At 33.7% G+C, this 27775-nt stretch overlaps 2 protein-coding genes across 5 annotated transcripts; both read left to right on the top strand.

Annotated features, from left to right (window-relative positions):
- On the top strand, positions 1-26549 carry LOC111712226 (cytoplasmic FMR1-interacting protein). Of its 4 annotated transcripts, XR_002767410.1 has the most exons (45): positions 1-185; positions 609-678; positions 901-1113; positions 4649-4882; positions 5938-6021; positions 6187-6234; positions 6336-6424; positions 6716-6791; positions 6955-7051; positions 7983-8104; positions 8472-8561; positions 8898-8996; positions 9402-9503; positions 9900-10031; positions 11465-11532; positions 11729-11814; positions 12206-12335; positions 12553-12663; positions 12925-13017; positions 13461-13586; positions 13944-14040; positions 14233-14346; positions 14934-15041; positions 15316-15474; positions 15597-15656; positions 16086-16173; positions 16363-16444; positions 16848-16945; positions 17058-17190; positions 18260-18320; positions 18476-18557; positions 18805-18902; positions 19267-19331; positions 19969-20070; positions 20530-20637; positions 21040-21220; positions 21288-21391; positions 21911-21989; positions 22727-22815; positions 23279-23360; positions 23651-23749; positions 24073-24200; positions 25023-25074; positions 25649-26137; positions 26368-26549. XR_002767410.1 is itself a non-coding variant. In XM_023486787.1 (44 exons), the coding sequence occupies exons 4-43, from the start codon at positions 4787-4789 to the stop codon at positions 25045-25047; spliced, it is 3891 nt and encodes a 1296-aa protein (XP_023342555.1). In that variant the 5' UTR covers positions 1-185; positions 609-678; positions 901-1113; positions 4649-4786; the 3' UTR covers positions 25048-25074; positions 25649-26549. The 4 variants fall into 4 exon arrangements, 3 of the variants coding, with proteins under 3 accessions (XP_023342555.1, XP_023342554.1, XP_023342556.1); XM_023486787.1 differs by having other exon boundaries at positions 12553-12660; positions 12922-13017; positions 25649-26549; XM_023486786.1 differs by having other exon boundaries at positions 25649-26549.
- On the top strand, positions 61-4696 carry LOC111712208 (uncharacterized). Its single transcript, XM_023486753.1, has 4 exons — positions 61-185; positions 609-678; positions 901-1113; positions 4649-4696. The coding sequence occupies exons 1-4, from the start codon at positions 61-63 to the stop codon at positions 4694-4696; spliced, it is 456 nt and encodes a 151-aa protein (XP_023342521.1).
- Positions 26550-27775: the final 1226 nt, after the last annotated feature.

The raw sequence follows: 27775 nt of genomic DNA, 5'->3' as shown, positions 1-27775 counted from the left end.
ATTAAATTTCAGAATTCATTCAAGTCACAACCGTCTTTTCAATATTTTAGAAATTGTAAGATGAAAGATAAGGAGTACTGGATAAATAAGTTTGATTTACAGCCACACCCGAAGGAAACTAAAGGATTTTTTAAAGAAACCTTCCGTGATGAATTTACCGTCATCGGATCTTCAGGCGAACAGAGGTCAGTATAATATTTTTAATGGAATATACCATCTTACCTAGCCCTAAAAATATATAAAATAAATAACATTAAATTGTGTTGAAAAATTGGATATTGTGCGAAATATGAAGTATGACAACAAAATTTAGTAATTTCCTTGAGAAGGATTTTTGCCCCCCCCCCCCTCTCATATCAAATTTGTACATGGATCTCATATGTAAGACATATAGATATAATTGGTCATGCGGCCGTAACGCCCGGCCCACTAGACTGTCCTAGCCGCAGCACTCGGTCCAGTAATTGTCCTAACCTAACCATAAGATGATAAAAAATAAATAATGATAATTTTGCTGAAAAAAAAGTGGTCATGTATTAAATGGGAAGGGGGGGGTCTAAAATTTGTTCTTTAGGACAGACCCCAAAATTTAATATTTGATTGATCAGGGCTGCATCTACTCTTATTTACTTTCTTCATGTTCAAGAATCTCTTAACCCTAAAACTACATTCTTCAAGGTGTGGTATTAAGTTAAAAACTTTTTTAAATAAAAATTTATTTTAAAACCAACGGAAATGCTTTTGAAGTTTCTCAAAAATATGTAATTCATTTATAACAGGGGGATCTAGAAGTCGAAATCATGGCTCTTAATTTTTTAATCAATTGTTTTTGTACTGGTCAGATCGAGGCTAAGTTGTTTGATTAAATGATTATCGATTAATCCTAACTCTGTATATCAGGTAAAATCTGTAGAGACAATACACTGGTACTACGGGTCTCCTCTACACCTGTATTATATAAACGAGGAGGAGAGGAGGCTGGTTAAGGTGGAGTTGGGAGTTGATGAATTTCAGTTTGCATTCCCCCGGGGAGTCTGGTTTACTAGACTGTGTGAGGTAGATGATGGATATTCTCTGGTTGGGGCATCTGTAGCACCAGGCTTTGATTTCCAGGTACATACTAGGACTTTATATATACTCAATACAGGGTGGCCAAAATGTACGGATTTTTTATAACCCTAACATTTTTCGGATTGTACGGATTTTCTTCTTTCAAATTGCACGGATTGTACGGATTTTTAGCCTGTAAATTGCACTGATTGTATGGATTTTTAGCCTGGAAATTCACCCTTTTTTGTTCATTTCAGCAAATTTTGCATGAAAACTCGTCAAAATGAAGTTGGAAACTTATTTTCTGCATTCTAAATAATATTTGGTTGATTGTTGCTTCAGTTGACAATCAAAATTTATTCATAATTTTTCGAGAATATTGATTTTGCTAAATAAAGATTTAAAAAAAAAACTTTAACATCATTATCATCCTAATTTACTAGTTTCTCCTCTCATTATCATCCTAATTTACTAGTTTCTCCTCTTATTATCATCCTAATTTACTTGTTTCTCCTCTCATTCTCATCCTAGTTTACTTGTTTCTCCTCTCATTATTATCCTAATTTACTAGTTTCTCCTCTTATTATCATCCTAATTTACTTGTTTCTCCTCTCATTCTCATCCTAATTTACTTGAAATTGAATAAAAAATGACATTGAATAAAAAATTGAATTTTGATGTTTTTTTCAAAAATGTTTTTACTTTTCCTAAATGTGCGGTTTTTTATGGATTTTTTTCAAAAATTGTGCGGATTGTGCAGATTTTTTTTTGTACGGATTGTACCGAATTTCCTCGAAAAATGTACGGATTGTACAGATTTGTTCTGAAAATCTACGGATTTAAAAAATATTAACATTCATACTAGAAAGTCCAGTGTTTAGGATCCATTTCATTTTAATCCAGCTTCTTAATATTTACTGAATTTTTAGACTTACAAAGAATTGTCAATTTATAAAAACGTTTTGTATGGTGAAGCTTGATTTACCATTCAGAAATTAGGAAGTTTTAATTTTTCATAAGTTAACTTGTGTTTTGAGAAGAAAATTTTTTGCCAGGTTCTTGTTGATATTTTGCCCCTTGGATCCAGATCCTAATCATTCATTCCTAGGCGCATTTGGGATTACAATAACTATTTTCATTTTTCTAAGCTCACTTTGCATCCCTACTTTAAGATCGTATTTTTTCGCTCAATTATAAAAAATCTATCTCAACCCAAGTNCCCCCCCCTCCAGAAAAATTCACTAATGTCAAACATTGGAAATATATATTATTTGATTTATTTGTCGAACACATAAAATTGGTTTAGATATTTGATTAGAGATTTTATATAACTATAATTCAATTTATACACAAGTTGTAAACTAGCAACTTTAATCTTCTCTGATGTCGTCTTCTTCACAGTCCCGGAGCTGTAACCGGAGATGCTGCAGACATTCAATATTATCTTCTTCTTGAATGGTGAGTGGCCCACATTCTTCAAAGATGGCTCTAAGCGGGCTGTTTAGTATATCTAGAGAGAATTTGTCAGAGATACATGAAATGTTGCTTCTAAAGTAGTACTGTAGAGAATATGCAGATATCAATCCGACTTGCCAAATCAGTGGATTCCAACTATGCAAAATAGACTGGGCAAACTTTCACAGAGTTGAATTCTTTAGAAAAATTCTTAACAAAAAATGTATGTGTAGGCTGTGGCATGTTCCAGCAAACTTTAACTGTAGTGTTCCAGGATCGGTAGGTTTGACAGGCATACTCACTGTAAAGGTTCCAAATATTGCTTCCATAAAAGGAACAACAATAAGTTTGCACAGCAGATAACTTTTGCAGTGATGAGCAGAAATGGAAAATTCCCAATAATTCAGTAGATGATCCAATGTAGGCAGCTCCCCTGCAATCTATATCTGTGAACCTGATTCATGAATAATATGATCAAGATGGTCAACCTGACTGACCCAGGGCAGCTTCTGATAATTAAGGACGACCTCCAACGGTTTTCTGTCACGTCCACAAGAAATATAAATACATCATAACTTGGATTTGGACGGATCTGGATTTGATGAAAATGAAATATTATGCTCCTCAGCATTTTTTTCACAAAGTTGCAGTAGGTTTTGTAAACCATTTCTGATAGGAGACTATAGCAGAAAATCATCACAGTGGCCACAATAACAAGGAAGAGATCCCCAATATAGCAGCCAAATCCACTTTATCTAAGCTTTACAAGCAACCCATCCATGTACACTGTAAATAGGATTGGGGATAGACAGGATCCCCAATATAGCAGCCAAATCCACTTTATCTAAGCTTTACAAGCAACCCATCCATGTACACTGTAAATAGGATTGGGGATAGACAGGATCCCCAATATAGCAGCCAAATCCACTTTATCTAAGCTTTACAAGCAACCCGTCCATGTACACTGTAAATAGGATTGGGGATACCAAAGGAGTAGGAAGCTGTTTGTTTAGCTGACCATTTAACACTTGCTTTTTGAAGCTCATAAGAAGCTAATAAACCTCGAACAAAGGAAGATGGAACCCCTCTGTCAAGAAATTTACCAAAAAGTTTAGAAAATAAGAACTTATCAAAAGCTTTGCTACAGTCCAGCGCAGCAACATTGACAAATGTATGTTTCTGTTTGAAGAAAGAAATTGTCTGCAGAGCCAGCCAGGTACACTTAGTGTTGGAAGTTTTAGATTTATATCCAAACTGAAGATCATTGGAGTATAGTTTGTCACCAAAAAGTGGCATGATCACAAGTTCAATTACTTTGAAGATCAGGGAGGACATGGCAATAGGACAATAATTTTCACTTTTCAGAGCTTGAATCATCCTTTAAAGGTAATTTCAGCAATTGAACAAAAGCATATGCCAATATTTCTTCAGGAAAGTCTGCATGTGTAAAAAATACTTTAAGCAAGAAGGCTAGCCGGTCAAACAGTACATCAGGAGCATATATCAGTGAATCAGATTTAAATTGTTCAGATACATCATTCTTGCTAGATTTCAAACTTTTTGCAGCAGTTTTCACAATATTTGGAGTGATCACTGACAAATCATTTACAGTAACTGTTCCTTGTAATCTTTGCTTGAGAGAAAGAATATCTTCTTTATCATCAGCTGAGTTGAACAGAACACTGTAGACGACTGCAAATATATTTGGTATGTTTATTCCAGAAGCTGCATCCACATGGTCTGAAGCTGCCTTATGGTCAGCAGATTTGACTTTTTTCCTCTCTTGAAAAAGCTGCTTATTTTCCGAAAGAGCAGCTTCAGAAAGTATACCCGACAAAAGTAGGTGGGAAGGTACCTAAATGCATAACTAGCACAACTAAAGATACTATTATTTTTGTATAATTTATTCCAATTGATAAAAAACATTGCCGAAGATAAAGTATATGTGAACCCCGCTAGATGGTATGCGTGACTGAAGTATATTCTCCAACCCCTTCTTTAAGTACAGTTAAGATATTCTTCCTCGTTTAACTCGGTTCCTGCATCATCTACGCATTATTGAACAGGGTTTATACAAAAGTATGCTGGATCTTATATTATCAGCCAAGATTCTTTCTTATATGAAATGATTTTTTTATTCTAGGATCTGGAGACTACAGAATATGAATCTCTCCAGCATCTTCTATCCTAATAACGTGAACCTGCGATACACTTTTTTGAAAATACAAGATTTTCACTTTTTAAACTTTCTAAATTTTTCAGATTCTACGTCCCTGGCAAAATGTCGGGGACTGAAAAAGTTACCTTGAACGATGCTCTCTCTAATGTTGATGTACTTGACGAACTCCCACTGCCTGATGAACAGCCTTGCATTGAGGTAGAACATGGAGAGGTTGAGATGCAACTCAATTTGGTCATAAAAAAATTTGAATTCTTTGTAGAATAGTTTTTTCCTTCTTATCTTTTTTATTTTTACCTTTCCTTATTTTAAATTTTTCTGTTTTCCCATATCTTCCCATTTTGATCTCTTTCATATCTTTTTTTCACTCTTTCTCATCTTTTTGTCTTTCCTTTTATCTTTTTATCTCATCTTTCTTTTTGTTTCTCTATCCTACTCATCTTTCTTTATGTTTCTCTATCCTACTCATCTTTCTTTATGTTTCTCTATCCTACTCATCTTTTTTTATGTTTTTCTATCCTACTCATCTTTCTTTATGTTTCTCTATCCTACTCATCTTTCTTTAAATTTCTCTATCCTTCTCATCTTTCTTTATGTTTCTCTATCCTACTCATCTTTCTTTGTGTTTCTCTATCCTACTCATCTTTCTTTATATTTCTCTATCCTGCACATCTTTCTTTATGTTTCTCTATCCTACTCATCTTTCCTTATGTTTCTCTATCCTACTCATCTTTCTTTATGTTTCTCTATCCTACTCATCTTTCTCTATGTTTCTCTATCCTATTCATCTTTCTTTATATTTCTCTATCCTACTCATCTTTCTTTATGTTTCTCTATCCTGCTCATCTTTCTTCATGTTTCTCTATCCTTCTCATCTTTCTTTATCTTTCTCTATCCTACTCATCTTTCTTTGTGTTTCTCTATCCTACTGATCTTTACGTTATTTGTTTTTGGTTATTTGGTGATTTAATCTCTAGACGCCAGTTAGGGGCATATTGAGAATATCTGCGTAGAGTCTGTAGATTTACTGAGTAACTATTTATATCAGTAATTTTACTCAAACAATGTCTCCAGCATACGTATTTTTCTTATCTTAATGTGTCGTTTTGCAAAGTTTATGCCATTTGCCTTTTCTTCATGACTTTGCCTTTGTCAATTTTATAAAATCTTTTCCTTCTCATTTTTTAAACTGTTCCTTTCTAGTTTGTTTATTCTACGGTTTTATACTTATTCTAATTTTATCTTTAATCTAGGCCCAGCCTTGCAGTATAGTTTATCAGAGTAATTTCGATACAAACTTCGAGGATAGGAATGCTTTCGTCACTGGAGTTGCCAAGGTAGACACTATTTTCCAAACACATTTGTTTCAAAACAACACATTTTCCTTTTTTATAAAATTGTTCTGTAAAATGGGGGGGGGGGTGTTCATAATTATATGAATGACGGTAAGTGGAATATGTAGCTTTAAATTAAGTATTATTATTTACTTTATTCTTTTTTAGTATATTGAGGAAGCGACGGTTCATTCCAACTTGAACGAGATGTTAGAGGTAAAGATACTTACCACTAATCATTGAGCGTAGATTTTCTATCTATCTATCTATCTATCTTTCTATCTATCTATCAATCTATCAATCTATCTAATATACAGGAAGGACAGCTGCATGCTGTTATGCTATACACCTGGAGATGTTGTAGCAGAGCAATTCCTCAACCTAAATCTAACGAACAACCTAACAGGAAATAATTCAGATATGGAGCTTCAATTCAGTATTTTTGCATTATTCTGTTACTTAAATCATTACCCAGGAAACCTACGCAATGTTGATGATGGTCCAGGGATTGTTGTCCAAACTTATTCTTAAGATATTTATTAAATTGTTGAATTAGTATTTTCCTAATTCAACTCACTAACTTTAACATTTTAAAATAGTTTATTTATCTTTTATTATCTCCTATCTGGGGGGTGCATAGCGGGGTCCTTTACAGATTCCTTTCTTAATACTTAATCTGATTGTGTTCTGTGAGCAGGGTGGAGATTTATGAAAAGACAGTTGAGGTTCTAGCTCCAGAAGTCAACAAACTACTCAACCTCATGTACTTTCAGGTACTATCAGAATTAGCTTTCTTCATATTATCCGTTTACTGAGACCAAGAATGCTACGATTTCACAAACATATTGCCATTTTGATCCAGTGATCATAATTAGTTGTTTTTTGTCCAATTTTAGTACTTATTAGTAATTCATTAACTGTCCTATTTTTTTGTAGAGGAAAGCTGTTGAAAGTTTCTGTAATGAAGTAAAGAGACTTTCTCATGAAGAGAAACGGAAGGATTTTGTTTCTGAAGCTTATCTTCTAACTTTAGGTAAACAATACGTTACAAGACAATAAAAATATGATGATGGTCATGGACCCCTTTACTGCGTCAAGTAGTTGGTTCCAGCTTTTAACAACTCCTACAGTAAAAAGTGTTTTCTTATGCCCAGGTTTGCTCTCTTCATCTCCAGGTTGAACCTGAAATTAGCCTGGTAAACCAGGTTTTTTCACAAGCATCATCATGGTGGTGCAATATTTTCCGGGTTTGTATCTTATCACCTCTTATTCTTCACTACTCCAGGGAGGTTAAGCCAAGTTCTCTCAGCTTATCTTGGTAGGTTCCAGGTAGGTTTCAGTCCTGCAGTCATTCTCACAAAGTTCTTTTCTGGACATCCTAAAGGACGACAATATCCTTTTTCTTCCAGGGTGACCAAGCTTAAACAGTATATTCTAGATTAGGCCTCACATAAGCTTTATACAGCCTTATCCAATTATATTTGTCCTGGTATGTAAAAGATCTAGACATTTGTCCTAATAGTTGGTTTGCTTCCATTGCTGCAGCTTGCCACTGACTTATAGGTTTCAATGTATTAGAAAATTTTACTCCTACATCCTTCTCTTCATCTACAGATTCCACCACTGTACCATCTTTTTATGTCATTTTATTCTGGGAACCAGTGTAGTTATAAATACAGGAGGAATAAAGAATTACTAACATTTTTTTATGGTACATAGAAAAAATTACTTTTTTTCTTCAGATTTCTTGTGATAAATCTGAGTTTAATAATATTTCAAACTTTTATTAAACTTTATTTATTAAGATTAGAAAACAAAAAATTCTTGAAAATATATTAGTGATTTTCAATTGATTTCTGAAGAAAGTATATATTTTTTGAAGAAAAGTTAATGTTCACCAAAAAATTAATTTTGCACTTTTTCAAGTACAACTCAAAAACTGAATAACTCTAATCCCTGTCTAGGAAAGTTTATCAACATGTTTGCTGTGCTGGACGAACTGAAGAACATGAAGAGCTCGGTTAAGAACGATTATGCAACGTACAGAAGAGCTGCACAGTTCCTTAAAGTTATCGGAGACTCACAGGTGACACCCCCCCCCCCATAAAAGTTATAAAAGCTTCCAGTAATAAACGAACTGTAGACGTCAATTTAAGCGGCATTTCCGATTCACAACGTTACTGTTTGAATTTTTATTTAACATCAATTTAAAATACATCGTCTTTTCTCCATCTTAAAAGTGGTGAATTCTGTGAATCACTTTCATAGTGAAACCACAATTATAAATGATCAATTGTGATATTTTCACCAATTTTGCTCAGACAATGGTTTCAAGGGTACCGTTGTGAATCGGGCATGGTCCTTTAAATGGAGGGTTGCTCGTCAATCAAGGTTGATTGTCCCTTTTAGTCCAATCAAATTTTGATAACTTTATGTTGATAATACTTTTTCAGGCGTTGACAGAGAGTCAGAATCTGTCAATGTTTCTGGCGAAGCAGGGTAGTATCAGAGAAGAACTCAAGAAGGCTATGGAAAAAATAAAGGAATGCCTTCATAAAATTGGAAATCTTGCAAAGTTTTTGATAAACTTAGTTTTAAATATAAAAACTCTCTTTAACATATTGCAATTTACAATACATTAAGTTTAGGGGTCCAAGTAAAAATATTTTTAATCTTTAAAAACAAGAACTTTTGAGAGTTATCTAAATATTTAAACTTTATCATCATTTTTTTTATTTCCAATTTTCATTGATTCTTAAAAAATCTCCAGAATAATTTGTTATTTTTGACTTAACTTAATATCTTAACTTAATCAATCCTTAAGTAATGATTATTTTCTTCATTTGTTTAAGTTGTTAATTATGACGGGATTTGTGTAGAACTACGAGGACCTGCTCTGCGATATTGTAAACATATGTCTTCTTATGTACGAGCAGAGAACGTACCTCACCCCAGCAGAGAAGCATATGCTCGTCAAGGTTGGTTGGTTGGTTGATTGGTTGGTTGGTTGGTTGGTTGGTTGGTTGGTAGTTTAGTTGATTAGTTGGTTGGTTGGTTGATTCGTTNTCCAGAAGTTAAACTTGATTGGACAGGAACTACCAGAGAAGGAGTTCAGTCATGCCAGGTTGGTTGGTTGGTTGGTTGGTTGGTTGGTTGGTGGATTGGTGGATTGGTGGAATGGTTGGTTGGTGGATTGGTCGATTGGTCAATTGGTTTACCAGTTTATTTGGTGGTTAGTTGGTGGTTGGTTGGTGGGCAGGTGGGTTAGATGATTGGGTGAATGGTTGATTGATAGATTGATGGATAATTGTTTGCTCTATGATAGATTGATTGTTTGATGATTGATTGGTTGGTAGATTATTGATTGATTGTCACTATTTCAGGTAATGGGATTTGGCTTGTTCCTTCTTGACTCTGAGAATACAAGCATCAGCATAAACAAACTAGATCAGAAGAAGAGATTGAGACTAGAGAAACTAGACAGGGTATGTAATGTTTATTGTAACATTTTATTTAATATTTCCTCTTCAACTAGATTTCATAAGAATGTTTTTGGTTTTCACTGTTATTAGATATTTTAGATGTTCCTTCTTCAACTGCCTTGGAATTATTTTTTGTTTAACAATCTAAAAATGGATCAATTACTTTCTTGAAACTTTTTTGTGCCCCTGTCGACAAAATTTCTCAGGATTAACAACCTCAGGATTAACAACCTTTACTAACCTCTTCTGTGTTGGACCAAAAATCAAGTAAACTTGACCAAAATGGAAAGTTGACTTTTAATGTTTAACCCAGAGACTTCAACGAGTTAATAGTAATAAAATCATCTCTGGTTTAAACATGATTAAAACCTATTTTAGGTGTTACTAACTCTTATTTAGGTATTCTTTGAGCTCCAAGTTGTCCCTCTGTTCGGGGATATGCAGATTGCTCCATTTAACTACATCAAGAACTCTAAAACATTTGATCCTTCAAAATGGCCGCTATCAAGCTCCAATGCAATATCTCCTCAGGTAAATGCTTTGAAGTATTTATTGCTGGGGGTATCCTAGTCCCCAGTCAATTATCATCCATAAGTAATTCCACTATTAGGATGAAATAATTTTCCAATTTGTGAACATCCCCATCCCCCCCTCACGATTTAAAAAATTTTAATGGAGAACATTTGTGCTCATATCAGAAAAACATTTTTTGCTTATTTGAATTATAAAACCTTTTTTTAAGGAAAAATAATGAATTTTTAATTAAATTTTAATAATTCAACTCAGAGGGTAAAACACTAGAAATTTATTAAAAGAAGTTTTTCTTTCCTGCCCCCTACTTTACTTCACATTTTTTTATTTTTGAATTTTAAATTTTTTTACAATATTCTTTAAATAGTTATATGATATAAGATGTAAATATTTTGACTTTTCTATATTTCTTGTTCTTCATTTTCTTCTTGTTCATACAACTTTCAATCATATTTTGGCTAATTTTGAAAAAAAGAAAGATTTTTTTAGACATCCTTACAGTTTTGCCATGCTGAAAACTTTAGAACCAAGTTAAGGTGCCTCCTTTCCTATTTCTACAGTGTCAGCAACTAAATTCAACTTGTTGATTCAGCTCCAAGCAAACACATATTTCTAATGTATTTTCTGTCAGGCTGAAATAAATGGAGGGGGGGGGGGATGTCCCCTAGCCCATCTCTAATGTTTGTTTCCATTCGCTAACGGAATATATAGATAGTGTAGTGCTTATCATTAGAGATTTCCCATCCAATTTTTCCTGCTCAATTTTCTTTCTTCTTGTTTCTTGTTTCTACGTTTTGAGGCCTCTCCAAATAGTTCTTGTGACATCGAGCTGTTGAGCATGTAGGAGAGAGATAAGGAGGTTTGGAGGAGGATGAGGAGGATGGGGGTGTAAGGGTAACTGCTATGAGATATACCATAGTCCTTTCTGTTAACGTGTATTCACACGTTGACAGATTTGTTAAGAAAATTAACCCGCTAAGCATGCTGTCCCATCGCTTTAAAACACAGGGAGTGTGTCTTTCGTCTATAATTGTCAGAGGTCTGCCATGAGTAATCCAGTTTCCATTGTGAGGAGGGTAAAAAACCAGTCTGTGGTATTTTATTAAAAGTCTATTGAAGGCTCTGTTCCCCCTTAAACAAGTATCACCGTGTACTTCATCCCTGATTTTTTGAGTTTCTGTCTTGCTTCTTTCATCTTTAGTCCTATATCTTGTCTGGGATTCGCTTTTCACTCAGTTTTGGAGATAAGTGGCCTTGATATCTAGACTACTACATTTAGCACAATTTACATAGCGCCCTTTCTCTCAACAGGCTTAGAAAGCTCTGCTGACATCCTGCCTCTGGGAGGTTCGGATACACACTGCTGCCCCCTACTTTAAAAATGGCTAGGTTAAAAACAATCTTTCCATTTTTTATATAAAACTATTTTGCAGGCCAACTTGATGATACATCTGAGTAAGATGAGAGAAGATCATATCAAGTATACATCGGAGCTAGCCAGGTTAAATTCTCCAGATTTTATTTCCAGACATACTTAAGTTTTCATTATGATAAATAGAAGATTGAATTGAAGAAATGCGCTGAATCCCAGTGACTTAAAATCTAGATTAAAATCTCTTTAAAAGTTCTGAACCATTCGTCCTTCGCAAATATTATATTGCGTCCATTGATTTTTTATGTTCTGTTTTTGTTTACAGATACTCTAATGAGGTAACAACGACCTACAAGGAAACTCCGAGAACAGATCAAGAGAATAAGAGTTTACTCCGTTTAGCACTCAGAGGTATTTTGAATTTATCCGATATACATCGTCATAAATATTTGCTGGATATATTTTTTAGATAGAGCCCGTAGAAAAAAAACTTGAATTTAGATTTGGTCTCATATCTCCAAGGAAAAAAAGATTTATTGGGAATCTTAAATGGATCTTTATTAATTATTATCTAGGTCTACAGCTGTTCTCTGAGAAGTCCTGTAAAGAAACAGAGCTGTATATCTAGAAGCTGCACTATCTATTATCTAGGTCTACAGCTGCTCTCTGCGTGGACCTGTATAGTAACGGAGCTGTATATCTGGAAGCTGTATTAACTATTATCTAGGTCTTTAGCTGCTCTCTGAGTGGTCTGTAAAGAAACAGAGCAGTTTATCGGAAAGCTGTATTAACTATTATCTAGGTCTACAGCTGCTCTCTGAGTGGACCTGTATAGTAACGGAGCTGTATAGCTGGAAGCTGCTACATCCAACGGATCACCATCAGAACAAAGATTGTCCGCAGGATGCAGAAGAATATGAACGAGCCACAAGGTTAGACCATTTTCCCGTTTTTCATTTAGTTCTTACTTTAAAAAACTTATTTGCTGGGTCTAAATTATAATTTAGCAAACAGCAAAAACCGTTTTAGTGTGTCTATTATTTTATCAGTTTATTAGCGCTGTATATTTTTTTTATTTAATTATTTAAATTTAAATTGCATTTTTTACTTTATTGGTTCCTTCTATGGTAAGTAAAGGTATGTGTTTAGGTACAATTACTCAAGTGACGAGAAGTTTGCTCTGATTGAGATAATCGGAATGATCAAAGGGCTCCAGGTTCTCATGGCAAGGATGGAAACCGTCTTCACAGATTCTATCAGGAACAGATTCTAATCTCTAGAGCAGTTTTTAACTGAATTAGGTTCTCACGCGCAAATTATCCGTTCCAAAATGTGAAAAACCCATCTCAAACACAAACAGTACGTCAAAGACCCTACCAGCCAACCCCACCTAATCGTCCTAAACTAACATATTTTATCATCCAAACCAGTTATTGGATGAAGTTATTAAAATTCAACCCGCCAAAATTCATTTCTCTTTTAAAAATTGCGTCTTTTCATCTTAGAACTGCTACTGTCCAGGAGAAGTATCTACGCTGAGCTCCAGGATTTTGTCCAACTGGAGCTAAGAGACCCCCTCAGGAAAGCAGTCAGAAACAAGAAGGATCTTATCAGGTGTGACTTAAAATACATAGTGTTTAACATGATTATAAAAGTTATATATTTCGACCGTTAAACTTTTTAAATTTAGCAATTACATTTAGGAATAAAAAGTCTTAGACCTTTATGAGTTTTGACCTAAAGTTAAAATTCAGATCCATAGGTTACCAACAATATTAAAAAATATTAGTAAAGGAATTGAGTCTTTGTCAAAGATTTACGACATTGGATTCCAAAGATATAGGGATTATAAAATCAGAGTTTGTGGCAAAGACTCAATTCCTTTATTACAAAATACATATTTTCTTACATAAGATAGTAAAAGAAATATACGTTTAACCAGTAACCTCTTCCGTTCTATGTAATTATTTTAAAGATAAATAGCAATTAAAAGACTTAACTTCTAATTTGCTTCCTCTCCGAATAATGAACGGTCCCATTAACTCCACCTAATTTAGGAGTATAATAATGTCTGTCCGTGAGACTTGTGCTGAGTGGCAGCGAGGAATAGAACCTCATGATGATCCAGCGCTTAAAGGGAAGAAAGATCCTGATACAGGATTTGAAATCAAGGTTCCCAGACGGTAGGGTTGACAAAAATTATAATATTCAAAATTGTAGTAATAATGATGATAATGATGATACTTATGATAATGAGAATCATGATGATATTATGATGTTTATAATAATTATGATAATGATTATAATTCAATAATGAATAATGGTAATGTTAATGATAATAATATCGATGGTAATAATGATAATAGAAATGATGATAATGACGATCTAATGACAATAATGATGATAATGATGATAATGATGATAATGATGATTATGATGATAATGATGTTAATTATGATAATGATGATAATGAAGATAATGATGATAATGATGATAATGATGATAATGATGACAATGATAATAATGATAATATTTATCAGAAATGTTGGACCCTCCTCTACTCAGCTGTATATGGTCCGAACTATGCTTGAATCCTTAATTGCGGACAAGGCTGGAGCTAAGCGCACTCTCAGAAAGGTAAAAAATGTACTTTTCAACGATCAGTGAGCTGTTGGACGATCCCTAGCGATTTGATTTGATTTGATTTCATTTCATTTGTTTTGATTAAAAATTCTAATACTATTGGTTTCAAATACCAATCAGAAGGAAATATATGATGATCTCGTTTTAAAATATAAATTAATTCTTTAAATTGTTTACTTTTGTCAGGATATTGACAGCAGTATGCTAATGAAGATTGATGAGTTCCATAAAACCTCTTTTTTCTGGAATTATCTTCTCAACTTCAGTAAAACATTGCAGGACTGTTGTGACTTATCCCAGGTAATAAGTTTATGGCTTTAATTTTGAACAGTGCACACTAAACAAATTAACATTGAAAACAACAATAAACATTAAAAACGATGATTCTGAACACTGAACACTGAACACTGAACACTGAACATTAAACACTAACCACTGAAAATTGAACACTGAACATTGAATACTGAACGCGTACACTGAACACTGAAGACTGAACACTAAACACTGAACACTGAACACTGAACACTGAACACTGAACACTGAACACTGAACACTGAACACTGAACACAAACATTAAGCACTGAAAATTAAACACTGAACATTGAATACTGAACGCGTACACTGAACACTGAACACTAAACACTGAACATGAACACTTAAACACTAAACACTAAACACTAAACAATAAACACTAAACACTAAACACTGAACACTGAACACTGAACACTGAACACTGAACACTGAACACTGAACACTGAACACTAAACACTAAACACTAAACACTAAACACTAAACACTAAACACTAAACACTAAACACTAAACACTAAACACTAAACACTAAACACCGAAACTATTCATAATTTAAAAATGTTTGTCTATTGTATAGTTGTGGTATCGTGAGTTCTACCTTGAGATGACTATGGGTAAGAGAATACAGTTCCCTATAGAGATGTCAATGCCCTGGATTCTCACGGATCATATTCTTACAACAAAGGTTAGTTGTCTTCAGAAGTTTATGATTTTAAGAACTCCTGTAACGGGTTGTACGCCGGAACTGGCACTGGAGAGGGAGAATGGGGGGGGGTTCTTCTTGAATGTCCTTTTTCGGATATCCACCCCTATAATGTTTTTTACGTAATTACAGTTACACAGCTTTAAACCCCTTTACAATTTAGAATTTAAACAGTCACAAAAATGATTTAACTTTTGACGACCTTTTCACTCTTGAAAGTTGTCACATCTTGAAGTGTTAATCCCGTTAATTCTAGGATAGTTCCTACATGGAGTCCGTCCTCTACCCCTTGGATCTGTACAACGACTCCGCGTTCTACGCCCTGACTGTGTTCCGTAAACAGTTCCTGTACGACGAGGTGGAGGCCGAGGTTAACCTCTGCTTTGATCAGTTTGTTTATAAACTCAGTGATCAGGTGATGTACATTTTTTATAGTACATATTACATCACAATATACATAGTACTCGTATTGTACATTGAAGAAATATAAAAGAATTTTTTAATTATCAAATCTGATTTTATTTTTTAATTTCTCAGGTTTACAGCTACTACAAACATCTTGCTGGGATTATACTACTGGACAAGCGGTTTAAACAGGTACTTATAGGATCCGGATCCTTAACATTATGGGTTTTTAGATCCGGATCCTTAACATTATGGGTTTTTAGATCCGGATCTTGATTTGCATCAACATAGGATGAATCCCAAGCTTTACCTTCCTGGCTTGCTTACCACCTTCCTACCGCCTCTTTAATGTTCAGAACACAGTATTATTGCTCATGATAATTTGCTTTCTATTTCTACAGACAAACTTGCACTTCTTAGATAGACATTTCAAACTAAATTGACAATTCATTTTTGTGATTATCAAAATTGAAGGAAAAAATTCTAGCTGCATTATTCATGTTCAGGAATTTCTGACGTTTGAAATAAAATTTTTATTATTTGGGGGTTATTTTTAACATGATCTTGATTACCACTGAATGATGGTGGACCATGGATATTATGATTATTGTCTATGTTCAGGAATGCCAGACGCTTGGAACTTATATAACCTCTCCTCCGCCAAACAGATATGAGACTCTTCTCAAGCAAAGACATGTTCAGCTTCTAGGTAATAAGATTTACAATTTGCACAAGGGATATATTTTGAAGAACTTTTTAAATTAAAATTTATAAATCAGCTGGCAAGTTTCTCTCCCCTTTTTTGATACTTATTATCACCAAATTAATTTATTTTCCGCAATTCGGCAATGAAGAGATTTTACAAATAGCTTATTTATATTTTGAAATAACTCTCCAGGTCGATCTGTTGATCTAAATCGTCTCATCTGTCAGAGGATTAACAACAGTCTCCAGAAATCCTTAGATCTGGCAATATCCAGGTAAATCATGGAAATATCCAGGTAAATTATGACAATATTCAGGTAAATTATTAAAATATCCAGGTAAATTATGGTAATATCCAGGTCAATTATGACAATATTCAGGTAAATTATTAAAATATCCTGGTAAATTATGGAAATATCCAGGTAAATCATGGAAATATCCAGGTAAATTATGACAATATTCAGGTAAATTATTAAATATCCTGATAAATCATGACAATATTCAGGTAAATTATTAAATATCCTGGTAAATTATGGAAATATCCAGGTAAATTATGGAAATTCAGGAATTCATTATGATGTAAGCCTTTTATTTCAACCTTCAATTTAAACTTTATTTAGAAGTCGAAAGATTGAAAATGCAGATTTTTAATGTAAGCTTGATTGATCTAATCTCTAGGTTTGAAGCTGGAGATATAACTGGTATAGTTGAGCTGGATGCACTGATCAGGGTTAACAGACTCACGCATAAGCTTCTCTCCACCCATCTTGCTCTAGGTACAAAATTAAGATTTTCCAACTTTCATTAGAACAACTATTTAATTAGAATCAGGATTTGGGTTCTTCTTTAAAAAATTATAATCTGAGTAAATTCTCTAATATTTCCTAGATGATTTTGACGATATGTTCCGTGAGTCCAACCATAACGTGTTGGCTCCCTATGGTCGTGTTACTCTACACGTGTTCTGGGAACTGAACTACGATTTCCTGCCCCACTACTGCTACAATGCAGCTACTAACAGGTAAAACTAGGATTTCCTGCCCTACTACTGCTACAATGCAGCTACTAACAGGTTAAACTAGGATTTCCTGCCTTACTACTGCTACAATGCAGCTACTAACAGGTTAAACTAGGATATCCTGTCCCACTACTGCTACAATGCAGCTACTAACAGATTAAACTAGGATGTCCTGCTCCACTACTGCTACAATGCAGCTACTTATTGGTTAAACTAGGATATCCTGCCCCACTACTGCTACAATTAAGCTACTTATTGGTTAAACTAGGATATTCTGTCCCACTACGGCTACAATGCAGCTACTGATTGGTTAAACTAGGATATCCTACCCCACTGGTGCTACAATGCAGCTACTTATTGGTTAAACTAGCATATCCCACCCCACTACGGCTACAATGCAGCTACTAATAGGATAACCTAGGATATCCTGCCCCACTACTGCTACAATGCAGCTACTTATTGGTTAAACTAGGATATCCTGCCCCACTACTGCTACAATGCAGCTACTTATTGGTTAAACTAGGATATCCTGCCCCACTACTGCTACAATGCAGCTACTAACAGGTTAAACTAGGATATCCTGCCCCACTACTGCTACAATAAAACCCCAAACATGTTTTGAAAACTTGTAATCGTATTATAAGTATGCTTATTGTGACGTTGCGATTTTAAGCGATTCTCCAGTTAAAGAAGGGCATGTTTGATTTACAACGGTACCTTTGAAACCTTTATATAATCAATAATGTGAAAGATATGGTCGTTTTTCTGTAGCAGAAATACATAATTAATTTCAGCAGAGAAATCCAAAAAGAGTAAATGGATATTCAATTAATGCTTGATAATTTCATCTACAGTTCTTCAGCTGTATTCCAAGAGCTCATGGAGTCATGAGGCGTGGCAAAATAGATGGGTTGCTAAGTGACAACATCAAAAATATCCTCCTATTTAATTACTATTTTTATTTGCTTTTGTGGCCAAATATATTATTGATTTAATACTGACAGGTAGGTACCATAAAGTACCCAGGAAAATCATCTCTAAATATTCATTTTAAAATGAATAAAATATTTAGGTTTGTCAAGTGTCGAGATATTCAGTTTTCTCAACCTGTACAAAGAGAAAGAGCTCCACAGGAAATTATCTAGTTATCAATTATTTTTAACCTTTTTATATCATCTAAATCTTTCTTTCTTACTTTCCATAAAGGATTTTTTAAGAACGCGCGACCCAGATGTCATTAAAATTATTTTTAGAAATTAAAACTCAAAATGATTAAATAATTGTACAGTTGGGCCATCACTACCTATGGGGTAGCAAAGCTCTGAACATTGCTAATTCTACCATCTACGGACAGTATGCAAACTTTGTAGGTAGCTATTATTATTATTAAAGTACAACCTGTCAGTCAATGAAATTGGGGCCGAAGCTCCACGTTATCCCAGGAGAAGACTTATGACTGGGTGGTCTGCGCGGAACAGCTCCATTGCTGGGACTCTTTGATTTGTTATTAACAATAAACATAAAGTTTTCAATTTAGTTTTTTATTGCTTTTTTAAAAAAAAATATAGTTTATGAACGGATAGATTTAAAAAAATCTTTTATCAACTATTTGTGTAGGTCCCCCACACTTTAACTGTATGGCTAAACTGCTAGGATATCAGGGTATAGCAGTGGTCATGGAGGAACTTCTTAAAGTTGTTAAATCCTTAATACAGGTATTTTTTTTTCAGTATTTCAGCCTTTTAATATGATAATTAGGGTTTATTTTCTCCATTTTACCAGAATATTAATATTTAGAGTAATATTCTCCAGTTTACCAGAATATTGATATCTAGAGTAATACTCTCCAGTTTACCAGAATATTGATATCTGTAGTAATATTGTCCAGTTCTCCAGTTTATCAGAATATTAATATTTAGGGTAATATTCTCCAGTTTACCAGAATATCAATATTTAGAGTAATATTCTCCAGTTTACCAGAATATTGATATCTAGAGTAATATTCTCCAGTTTACCAGTTTATCAGAATATTAATATTTAGGGTAATATTCTCCAGTTTACCAGAATATTAATATTTAGGGTAATATTCTCCAGTTTACCAGAACTCTGATGGAAGCTATGCCTAAGGACTGTAAATTACCGAGGTAAACTAGAAGTATACTCCCCTTCTTATTCAAGCATACTTTCATTTTTACTTGTTAGTATTTGGCGAAAGAGTACCATAGATAAGTAGAATTAGAGGGGGGGGGGACAAACCACAAAGTTCCTTTTAGCGAATTAATTTCCACTTGCCAGGGTTTATAGTTTTGTGAAAACAAAAGGAAAAACGGGATTCTAACTTTCAAAAACTACACATACATCTATAATATAATATTTCTAATAAACTAGGCTTTAGGGCGCTGTGCGCCCATCTTCTATTTCATTTGTAAGCATTTTCTCTTTAAAAACATAATAAAACAAAACAAAATATCGCGGATTTTATAAATAAAAAACTCGTTGACATTTAAAATTTAAAAAAATCAAATTTTGTCAGAGGCAAATTTTAAAAGTTCGATCAAAAGTAAACCTTACCTGGGGTTATATAAGGTCCCACAACAAATGTGGGCCCGATCGGTTCAGCCGTTTTGAGTGACGTTTATTGGATAAAAACAAACAAACAAGCAAAGAATATATATATATAGATGAGAAGGGGGGGGGGGGTAATTTCTAAGATAGGTTTTATTCCTGTCCCTTGATTTTAACGCCCAGACATTAATACGAAATTATTAAATAAATTCTCAGGTATGATTATGGAAGCCCGGGAATACTTGAATACTATCAGCAGAAGCTGATTGACATTGTTCAGTACCCAGATGCTAGAACAGAACTCTTCCATAACTTCAGGTAAAACATAGTCCACAGTACATAAAATGCGTCCGATAATCTTTCCTGTCCGTCCTTGTTTCTTAAATCGGTATTAAAGGGGATTTTCCTCATTTAGTTATTTGACAGTATCAACGTTCATAATAGTGTATCAATCACAGACTAACCAGACTGCTCATACTGGATAGGCTGAGCAGGCCTATAGTGTACTGGCACGCTATGCTACAGTTCCATGTAAGGTTCTTTGACTGCTATCTAACGGCCACTTGTTGCATATAATACCCAATCAGGGATTAAGTTTTACAACTTATAAAAAACTACAACTTTTAACAGGAATAATAAGATTTATGAATTTAGTCTATTTTTGAGGATTTTGTGATCGTATCCAATTGTACACAATAGAACATGCTGTGGAAAATATCGTATTGATATCTGTTTCTCTCTTATCTTTGGTATCAATAATTAAGTACTTATTTGTAGGGAGTTTGGAAATGCAGTTCTTTTCTGTCTTCTTATCGAACAAGCATTGTCACAAGAGGAGGTCTGTGATCTTCTTCAAGCTGCTCCTTTCCAGAACATTCTCCCAAGGTAAACTGCTCCTTTCCAGAACATTCTCCCAAGGTAAGCTGCTCCTTTCCAGAACATTCTCATTCCTGAGCATCTGAGTAGATTTATTTAGCACTTCAGAAAGCTAAACAGAACTATGCAGAGGGATGCATATGATTTGGGATGATTTGGGAGTACAATAGGCCGAAAAGGGAATATATATACTTTAAAGAAAATACTTTAGCAAGTTATGGGCCAGGGGAGCCAGGGGTGCGGGGGGGAGGATTCATTTTTTTAATTTATCTTGCCAACCCTGGATCAAATCCTGAATACGGGCCTGGTGTCATTCAAGAATATTACTCAAAAGTTTTCAAACCCCAATTAGAAACTTTATGTACAGAAAAGACCAATATATATTCATCTGATTGAAATTATTTTGTCTAGGCCATTCTGCAAAGAAGGCGAGAAAGCGGAAACTAAGCAAAAGCGCCTCGAGGCAAAATATGCCGCGCTCCAGATTGTTCCAAACATTGAGAAGTTAGGAACTGCTAAACAGGCTCAAATTGCACGGGAAGGGGATCTACTAACTAGAGAACGCCTTTGCTGTGGTCTCTCCATTTTCGAGGTAAGATAACAACAAAATCGATGTTTTTTATTTTATATATTTGATTATTTCTTATTTATATTTCTAGGTTATTCTGAATAGAATAAAGGGGTTCCTTGAAGATGCAATCTGGCACGGGAAACCACCGGCTAACGGTGTTATCAATATAGATGAATGCACTGAGTTTCACAGGTATATTGTTATTGTTATGGTTATGGTTATGGTTATGGTTATGGATATGGTTACTTAAGAATGAAAAACTGGTCAATTACAAAATCTTAGGTCTTTAAGTAGTAGTGGACGGATAATATCAAATTACTATTTCTATTAATTAGTTCATCAAAGAGACTGTAGTTGTAATTTTATGTGACCCCCCATTAAAAAGATTGAAATGTCTGATTCACAACGGTACCCTTAAAACCTATATCTGATTAGTTAAGTTGAAGATAACGTCGTTTTCCTAGCTTGAAAAGTGTTAAATTCTGTAAATTTCTCCAATATTTCTGAAGCAAGAAATGCGAAAGTAACGTAAGTAGAGAAACCACCAATGAAAATAATCTATTTTCAAAGCAAAACATGGGTATCTAATTCATGCTTGATTAGACAAAGTATTTAAGGGTACCAATGTAGATATGATATGCCACTCAATGGAATGTGACTTAAAATTGAGTTTACAGTTTATTATTATTTTATTATAATGATGAATTGTAGGCTGTGGTCTGCTCTGCAGTTTGTGTACTGTATCCCTGTAGGGGAGAATGAGTTTACTGTGGAACATCTCTTTGGCGAGGTTAATAAACTTTCTAATTAATTTAATTAAATCTAGTGATGTGCCTCAAGGTTAGTTTTTGCGTCGTTTTTGTTAATATTTTTTTCCATGGTCAAAATTTAGTATAGTGTAAGAACAGAAAATTTATTAACAATTTTTAATTCTAAATATTTAATTTTCTTGCACTATGTCAAGTTTTGGTCCCGGCAGAAGTTATATGAAAAAACAATCGATAAACGATACAAAACGATGCAAACGAGGCAAAACGTTTTCGAATCGTTTTCGCATTTTTTTTAGTTGAAAGATATTGATAAGTTCAATAAAACTTAAAGCCGATTCAAAACGATTAAAAACTATTTATACCTAATATGAAGCTAGATGAAAGTCGTCTTTTTTAAATGTTTTAATCGTAAAATTTAGATAAATATTTTGTAATTTGTCATAGTTATGCCAGATATATTAATTTAAATGTACAGAATCCATTAGATCATTAAAGTTATAAATAAAAAAATATAAAGCATTAAAGCTAAAGCGCCTTAATTTTCATTGTTGACTAGTAATCATGATTTACGTACAGTTTCAAATATTTTAAATACTAATTGCTATATTCTTTATTTTTACTAAATAAACTTGAGTTATCTAGTGTCGACCCCTATTTCATTTAATGGTGGGTTGTCTGCTAAAAATATTAATGATATTTGTTGAAAATTTTTCATTAAGTAAATAAATTTAGATTGAAAAATTGTAATACTGTTCAGGGATTGAATTGGGCAGGATGTGTAATGATCGTTCTTCTTGGTCAACAAAGGAGATTTGAATGCCTGGATTTCTGCTACCATATATTTAGGTAGTACACTGGATAGTATAGGATCGGATAGGATAGGATAGGATAGGATAGGATAGGATAGGATAGGATAGGATAGGATAGGATAGGATAGGATAGGAAAGGATAGGATACAGGACAGGACAGGACAGGACAGGATGCGAGAGACTAATGACATGAATAATGATAATTATTTAAAGATGAATAAGCATAGAATCCCTCCGGCCTAATACACCAGACATGATAACACTACAGGCTGGACAGGACAAGGATACAAGACAGGACAAAAAAAAGATATATCAGGAACCAGGACAGGACAAAATAGGATAAGTGAGAAAAAAAAGATTGGAAAAATTAGATTAGGTAACAGGACAGATAGCAAGACGGGGAATCAGAGAAGAAAACAAGACAAGACATGGGACAGGACGGCGCTGGGTAGGAGTGACCGGACCAAAGCACTACAAGTCTTAAAATAAATGTTTTTTAGGGTACAAAAAGTTGATAGAAGAGATGAGAATATAAAAGGAATTCAGTTGAAGAGAATGGTTGACAGGATTCGAAGGTTCCAGGTAAGTCAATTTAAGTCCATGATCCTTTAACAATGTTGAGTGCTGACTCCATGATCCTTTAACAATGTTGAGTGCTGACTCCATGATCCTTTAACAATGTTGAGTGCTGACTCCATGATCCTTTAACAATGTTAAGTGCTGACTCCATGATCAATTCCTGATTCCATGATTTTAAACAATAAACTTTAGGCTATATATTAATCTTGATAAGCGTCATATTAGGTTTATTGAACATGTATCTAAACCAGATTTTCTGGATCCTGAACAGTGTTATTACACTTTATGTTAAGGTGCTGAACAGTCAAATATTTGCACAGCTGAACAAATATATGAAAACAAGTTTTGCGGAGAATGAGAATATGCCAGTTGAACATGTTCGATGCTTTCAGGTTAGTTTAAAATATAGTTTTTAGGTATACGTATGCAATATTTATTGTTTTGGTTATAAAGTCCAATTATTCAGATTTTTTCACATCGTAATGAATTTTTTAAATGTTGAAATTGACGATTAGTTCTAGAAATCAAATATTCTTTATTTTAAAAATGAGATGCTAAATTTTACAAGAATATGATGTTAGAAATAAGGAAAAATTTAAAGAAAGGTTCATGAATCATGATAATTGACCTCACGTTAACGGTCAATGTCGAAATTATAGATCAATAGTAAAAATACTGATGAAAATCTTAAAATAATAATCTATTTTGTATACAGCCACCGATACACCAAAGCCTCGCCCAATCCCAGTACGGTACACGGGAGACAGCTCAGTACGGTACACGGGAGACTGCACAGTACGGTACAAGGGAGACTGCCCAGTACGGTACAATCAACAGGGACAGGTTAGAATTAAAGTCCTTAGCAAAGTTTATTGTGCTATCCATTTTTAATACTTTTTTTTTAGTTTTTTTTAGTTTGTTTAAACAAGCTGCTGTTCTACCTGTTTGATATGCCCAGTGCCGATTTTTTATTAGAGTTTACGTCAACCGCTATGGTTCTATTTCATGGTGAAAAAAAATAATGTTTTGTCACACAATCTTTAATGTAAAGAAAAAGAAAAAAGGGCGTTCAAGTTTGATTTTGATAATCTATATCGTGATTTTCGGGGGTAGATCTCTTATAAGAGGTATTTTCGACTCTTAAAACTACATATTTTTACCTTAGATTTGATAAATCTTACCGCTATAGTTTTCCCTGTAGTTATGCGTAATTAGCCACCTGGTCATGTTACAGATTGAAAAATAAATATTTAATGATTATCTCTCGACATCATATTGCAAGGAAAATAGTTTAAAGGGATTCAGTTCTAATTTTTGTATTCATATTTTTTTTAACTGATAAATAGTGAAACCAAAAACAATTTTGAAAAATATCACAATATTTTTAATATCAAAGAAGTCTTAGTTCATATATTTAAGAGACAAAGTGATACATGATACATTTATTTAAAAACAGAGTTTAAATGTAAACAACAAACCACAATGATAATGATAATAAAAATAATAATGATACTGATATTGATAATGATAATGATAAAGGATAACCATATGACAATGACAATGGCATTGACAATGACAATGACAATGACAATGACAATTACAATGACAATGACAATGACAATGACAATGACAATGACAATGACAATGATAAAAATACTATTAAAGGTCTGGTGGAGGAAACAGAAGATGAGGAATACCTCTCCCTGGGCTTACATAGGTAAAATCAGTCCTATTTTATTTCTGTTGATGAATTCTCCCTGTTCTGGGCTTAAATAATTTAATGATTAAATCATTGACTGACTTATTTGGTTAATTTATTGATTGATTAATATGTAATAAATCTATGGACGTAAGACAACCCTAGAAGTATGATTTGATTTGATTTGATTTTAGGTAATTCACTTTGGGTTTGAGATGTGGGAAGTATGGCGTCTCTAAAACTCATGATTTGTTTTGACTTGATTAATTGATATGTTTGTTTGATGGTTGGTTGGTTGGTTGGTTGGTTGGTTGGTTGGTTGATCAGCTTGTTGGTTGGTTGGTTGGTTGGTTGGTTGATTAGCTTGTTGGTTGGTTGGTTGGTTGGTTGGTTGGTTGGTTTGTTGGTTTGGTTGATTGATTGAATTTGTCTTTTGATTTGTTGGGTGATTGATTGATGGATTGATGGATTTATTGGGTGATTGATTGATTGATTTGTTTTTTTGATTTTTTGGGTGATGGATTGATGGATTTATCGGGTGATTAATGGATTTATTGGGTGATTGATTGATTGATTGATTTATTACTTAAAGGCTGGGGAGAAGTAAAACTGCTGACAAATACTCACAACGATGAAAAGAAAACGAGGAAGATAGAGAATGGCGTGGAGGGGAGGAGGAGGGGGGATTTATTTGAAATCAAAACTCTTATTTAACTCTAAAAAAAATTTGATAAACCCCACCTTATCATTTAAAAGTTCGCTGAAAAGACTTGAATAAAATATGTCTTTAAAGTTTCTATTGACTTGTAAATTTTCAAAAGATTTTGTGGACATGTATGTATTTTTCTCGTCATTAGACATTGATTAGATCTTTAAAATTTTTATACTGCTATCATATTTCTGTGTCTTCCTTGTAGTTTGAACTAAAATCCTCCTAATTTTATTAGTAATTACATTTATAATTCATTTCTAGTTTTGTAAGTAGTTCGAACCCCAGCTAGCCTGTATGTAAGCTTGAAAATTTTATGGTTTTAACCAAATGATTTGAATAAAAAGGATCGTCAACGTTATATGATTTCAAGTTAGATTTTACCATCACTGATTCATAACAGTTCCCTATATTTCAAGTAAAGAAATCAAACATATGAATCTGTGCATGTGTTCGCGGCTTTTTAGACTCGTGTTTTTTACTTGGACTTTTTCAGCGATAAAACGAGTCTAAAGCCATCGTTGCAAAACTAAATATGTGTGGGTTGCATTTTAGAATCGTTTATGGTACTCTTGGAAAGTACGTTGACAATCCCTTTTAAGCTTTAGCTTGTGTTATTGGTGGTTTCTATCTTCCTTATTGTACTGAAACCCCCTAGGGACAAACTGTGTAAATAATTATAAACATTGAGATATGTTATTTTGCATTTGTATTAAATACAATACTTACTTTGTAGTATTATGTTGTATTGTGTGGCTTGAAATTAATAAAATGTTGACTTGTATGTCTAATTTTTTATTTTTTTATTAAATGGTCTGAATACAGATTGAAGATAAAATCATGCGCTGGACTTAGAATGTGAGAAGGAAGGAGTAGGATAAAGAATATGGGAGTTAAGGATAAGAATGAAGAATGTGAGAAGGAAGGAGTAGGATAAAGAATATGGGAATTAAGGATAAGAATGAAGAATGTGAGAAGGAAGGAGTAGGATAAAGAATATGAGAGTGAAGGATAAGAATAAAGAATATGGGAGTGAAGGGTAAGAAGGCTAAATATTGGAGTGGAGGATAAGAATGGAAAATATGGGAGTGAAGGGTAAGAATGGAGAATATGGGAGTGAAGGGTAAGTATGGAGAATATGGGAGTGGAGGATAAGAAGGAAGGAGAATGGAAGAGAAGTAGATAAAAAGGGCGGTGGTTCCATTTAAACAAGTTCAACCAATCAAACAGGGAAAAAAATTTTACATTTTAAGTTAAATCTTTTAATAAGATGTTTTAAACGTTTCCATCTAAAAAATAATAATATATTTTTACTAAATGAAGATTATTTATCCCTGAACACGGATGAGGTAATACAGCCCTTACTCGGCTTAAGGCAGTAGGCACTGCAGTCTTGAATCGCCATCAATCCAATGCGTCAGAAATATTGCGTATATTGTATACCTTGTGTAAAGTTAGAATTCACAAACTAGTCTCTTGACGCAAATGTTTAAAGTGCTCCAATGTGAATAGCTGTTTTGTGAGTTTTGTGATCAATATTGTTAAAGTTTTAAAAATGCCACAACATAAATCGTATTTATACATCGGTGAAGATATGGATGCTTAAAACCAGTCTTTTGAGTTTTGGGAAAGATGAGATTGTCAAATGTCATCACTTTGTATATACCACAAAGGACGTCGTTGGGGTAGTTAGAAATTTCCGATATCCCTAATATATTCCCTGTATCCCCAATATATTCCCTGTATCTCTAATATATCCTTTGTATTTCTAATATATTCTCTGTATCTAATATATTCCCTGTATCTCTGATATATCCTCTGTATTCTTCATATATGTTCTGTGTATCTCAAATATGTTCTCTGTATCTCTAATATATTCTTTGTATCCCTAAAATATTCCCTGTATTTCTAATATATCCTCTATATTTCTAATAAATTCTCTGTATCTCTAATCTATTCTGTGTATCTTTTATATATTCTCTATATCTCTTTTATTCTCTGTATCTCTTC

The sequence above is a fragment of the Eurytemora carolleeae genome, unplaced genomic scaffold (genome assembly GCF_000591075.1).
Source record: "Eurytemora carolleeae unplaced genomic scaffold, Eaff_2.0 scaffold298, whole genome shotgun sequence".
Lineage (NCBI taxonomy): Eukaryota > Metazoa > Arthropoda > Copepoda > Calanoida > Temoridae > Eurytemora > Eurytemora carolleeae.
The sequence above is the reverse complement of the archived record's forward strand: the minus strand, read 5'-3'. Positions and strand labels throughout refer to the sequence as shown.